The sequence below is a fragment of the Austrofundulus limnaeus genome, unplaced genomic scaffold (assembly GCF_001266775.1).
Source record: "Austrofundulus limnaeus strain Quisiro unplaced genomic scaffold, Austrofundulus_limnaeus-1.0 Scaffold484, whole genome shotgun sequence".
In the NCBI taxonomy this organism is placed as follows: domain Eukaryota; kingdom Metazoa; phylum Chordata; class Actinopteri; order Cyprinodontiformes; family Rivulidae; genus Austrofundulus; species Austrofundulus limnaeus.
This window is the reverse complement of record NW_013952886.1, coordinates 223,940-227,985: the sequence shown is the minus strand read 5'-3', so window position 1 is coordinate 227,985 and position 4,046 is coordinate 223,940. Positions and strand designations below refer to the sequence as shown.

The 4,046-nt window shown below is 41.6% G+C and overlaps 1 protein-coding gene across 2 annotated transcripts in view; it reads right to left on the bottom strand.

Moving 5' to 3' along the window:
• Window positions 1-1,085, bottom strand: part of LOC106530011 (hepatic lectin) — a 10,192-nt gene extending 9,107 nt beyond the window's left edge. Inside the window, exons 1-2 of one of the 2 annotated variants that reach the window (XM_014025561.1) lie at window positions 947-1,085; window positions 429-496 (exon numbers count right to left, since the gene is read on the bottom strand). In XM_014025561.1, the coding sequence (XP_013881015.1) occupies window positions 429-489 (61 nt within the window). In that variant the 5' untranslated portion in view covers window positions 490-496; window positions 947-1,085. Of the gene's footprint in view, window positions 1-428; window positions 632-946 lie in introns of those variants that run through there. The other variant, XM_014025562.1, reaches the window with a different exon arrangement.
• Window positions 1,086-4,046: the final 2,961 nt, after the last annotated feature.

The following is a 4,046-nucleotide window of genomic DNA, read 5'->3' as shown; positions in this document are numbered from 1 at the left end:
TCATCCAACCAGCCAACCACTCATCCAACCAGCCAACCACTCATCCAACCAGCCAACCACTCATCCAACCAGTCAACCATGCAACAAACCATCCAACGTACAATCAGCATCTTATCACGGTGATTCTACAGAATGAAATGAAAAATAAACAAACGGAATATTTTAACATTACAATGTGTAAAATAACAAAGAGATTTAAAACCTATAAATTAATCTGATAATGGAGCCTAAAAAGCAGGAAACCAGTATGTAACCACAGAGACATGGAGTTATCTGAGCCCTCTAATCATGATGCAGTTTGACTGTATCAGCACTGTCTAAATAACTTGTCTAAATAACGTTACTTTAAGGTAAATAGTTTTAATCATTAATAAACATTTAATCAATTTATTATTCTCAGATTTTCTGCTTGACTGCAGCTTCTTCACCTTCCTGCTGATTTTCCATCACATGAATCTTCTCGTCTTCTTCCTGTGGACGGCTCATCATGTTGACACTGAAACACAAAGATGTCCATTTAGGTTTAGTTTTTATAAATATTAAATTCTTGCTGCATCATCATTAATCAGAGTTCAGACTTTTTTCAGCCGACTGGGTCAGAAACATATTCTAGTTGTTTCACAAGTTTCTGAAGAGTTTGGTTCTTTTATTTTAAATGTAACACAAGACAACACAAACTGTTGAGTAAAAACTGATCTCCTTGTATTTAACAACAAAACACTTTAAAAGTAAAAGTTTTCTGATTATAAACTCCGTTGTACAACAACCATCAATATTTTTACTTAATTTTTTTCACAACCTGTCTGATAGAAAACAGAAGTTATTACACAACTCCACATTTATAAATGGTGTAAGAGTTAAAACATGTTTTTGTCTGTAGTGTCTTGTGTCTTGAACAAACTTTGAATCAGATTATTTTGTCGCAGAGAAAAGGCTGTAAACTCACCCTAAACGTGTCGCGGCTCCTCTGTCCACGTTTCAACAGAAAATCTGGACGTCGGCTTCATGTTTGACAGTTTTGTGTTGAAGAAACTTCCCGTTGAGCTTAAAGGAGGAGGCTTCATCTACTGGATGCTTCCTCATTTCTGTTTTTATTGAAACACAGATAAAACTGTAAATAAGGCCTGCTGCTGACAGGCAACAGGTGGGCAGTAAGGCTTTAACGTTTGTTTTTCTGTCTGATAGCAAAATACCTTATGAATACAAGTTACAGAAACTCAGTTAAATATTGTTTTACAGACTGTCTGGATTTTCAAGATTTGATCTAAACTCCCTATAAAAATGCATTTATTTATTTATTTATTTGATTTTAGACTTAAAATCTGTTGTGAAAGTCAGCAGGACATACTGTGTGTTCCTTCAAGAAATCAGAATTTTTAATATCTATACCTTTCAAACCATTTTCAACACTCTCAGACTAACATTTGTTCAGTTTATTAAGCTGAAGCAAGTTTTTTTTTTCATCCATCCATCACCTTCGGTTTTATCCGAAGTCGGGTCACAGGCAGCAGTTTGAGCAGGGAGGCTCAGACCTCTCTTTCCTCAGCCACCTCTTCTGGGAGGACTGCAAGGTGTTCCCAGGCCAGCCGACAGACAGTCTCTCCAGCGTGTCCTGGGTCTTCCTCTGGGCCTCCTCCCACTTGGACATGCCTGAAGCACCTCCCTAGAGAGGCATACTAACCAGATGCCCAAACAAGCTCAACTGGCTCCTCTGGCTGTGGAGGAGCAGCGGCTCGACTCTGAGTCTCTCCTGGATGACTGAGCTTCTCAGCCTATCTCTGAGGGAGAGTTCAGCCACCCTGCTGAGTACCCCTGAAAAGACCTTACCAAGGAAGCTAAGGAGAGTGATGCCCCTGTAATTGGAGCACACCCTCCAGTCCCCCTGTTTGAAAAGGGGAACCACCAGTCTGCCAATCCAGTGGCACTGCCCCTGATGTCCACGCGATGTTGCAAAGACGTGTCAACCAGGACAGTCCCACAATATCCAGAGCCTTGAGGAAATCAGGGTGGATCTCATCCACCCCTGGAGCCCTGCTGCCAAGGAGCCCCTTAACTACCTCAAAGACCTCAGCTCCAGTTATGGACAGACCAGCAAAGTCCTCAGACTCTGCTTCCTCCATAGAAGACGTGCCGGTGGGGTTGAGGTCCGAGAAGTATTCCTCCCACCTCCCGACGACATCACTGTTTGAGGTCAACAGCACCCCACCTTCACCGAGCGTAGTGTTAGTGAACTGCTTCCCCCACAGTTCCCTTCCTGTTGTCATTATTATGTTGTTCCCTTCTGATGTTATTATCCTTAGTTTAGTCTCTTCTTTTATTCTAATCAACATTGTTTGTGTCCTTTCTGTGATGATTCGCTTTTTTAACATGGTCATCTCTCGGCATTCAAAATGGACGACAAAGTAAGAATTTTACTGCTCAGAGAAACATGTTTTTCATCTGTGCCTATGACAATAAACACTTTGAATCTTGAATAAGATGTTAAATGAAAAAATACTGGCTCTAAACCCAAATTATTTAATTACGTGTAACAATTTAACTGTGAAGTGTAAATACATGTACGGACGCATTTTCAGTCAGATATGAACCGATCACTATGATAACAGGGGGAGCGTGTGGTCACGCAAACTTACGTCAAGCGAAGGTTAGACCGTCTCATTTCACGGCAGTTTTGAGCAGCCTATCCAGACTGGGAAGGACGTGGCCCAGCTGGGCTACGTGCTCATGAAGACCCAGCCAATGAATTGAGACACAGCAAAGGTGACGCAGCGCCATCTAAACATGGAACTTTTCCCCATCATCATCTGAAAATACTGTCAGTCTCCAGACAGCGATGTAGTATAAACAAGGTTTTATGGTACATTGCGTACAAATGCGTTTTGAGCATCAGGAGCATCTGGTTTACATGTAAAGTCAATGGTGGACGCGCATCTAGAGGCGTCTAGCAACCGAGCAGCGAATCTGGCGGCATTGGAGCAGTGCGTTTCGAAGCGTTTCGCACGTCTTGAGCGTTTTCAGATGGTGCAGCGCGTCCCAAGCGTCCGACGCACGAGTTGGAAAATCTGAACTTTTGATGCTCGCCGCGTCGCATCAACCAATCAGAGACTCTGTTCAGTGACGCACTGCTGACGAGCCGGAAACACCGGAAGCCCGGGAAATCGGATCACACAAACAATGGAGGAAAAACTGATAGTCTGATCATTTATGATCATTCCAGTGCCCGTTATCGTGATTGAAAGAAAAAGGACTTTACCTGGAGGACGATTTGTGAGGAAGTCGGCATATTTGGTAAGTTATCGAAACTACGGTTAAAAAGGCTCCTCCCCTCGAGCGTCTAAAGAAGCGCGTCTACGTTCACATCAAAAGTAAAGTTTTATTTATAAAGCGCCTTTCACAGAAATATATTCACAAGGTGCTGAGCGTCTGTCCTCACTGGACACCAGCATCGAGATGCGTGCGTTTTGAGATTTTTGGAGGCGCAAAACGCGTTTGGTGTAAACGTAGCATTAAGCTCACTCAAGGGGAGGGAGAGGGGGAGCTCAGGTGCAGGAACAGACCAAGTTGTGGAAGGGGGTGGGATAAGCAAAGTATTGTTATTTTTATATGTAGGATTTAAAATGTTTTTTTATTAGGAAACAATGTCAGTTTTAAAACAAAAAGTTTTTTTCCTTTTAATGGTGCCCCCAGATGGGCCAGCACCCTTAGCAAACGCCTACTCTGCCTATTAGACGGGCCGGCCCTGCTGTAAGCAGCTCAGAAAGACGTTCAGTCCTGCAGAACTTCTCCTGCTGCTGTCAGATTATGGTTTAAAACCTGCAAAGCTGCAATGAATACAGCAGCTCATTAATTATAAAAATTTATTACAAAGTAAAATAGCATTTAAAATTTTTTTTAGTTTAATAATTTATTTAATTCTTAAAATAAACAAAGAACCATTAGGAAAAGAAAAAAGAAAATTATTATTGAATGAAAAGGGAGCAAAAAGAAAAAAAACATGTCCCTTATTAAAACTCAACTTCAAACAAACAACTTAAACATTAATAATC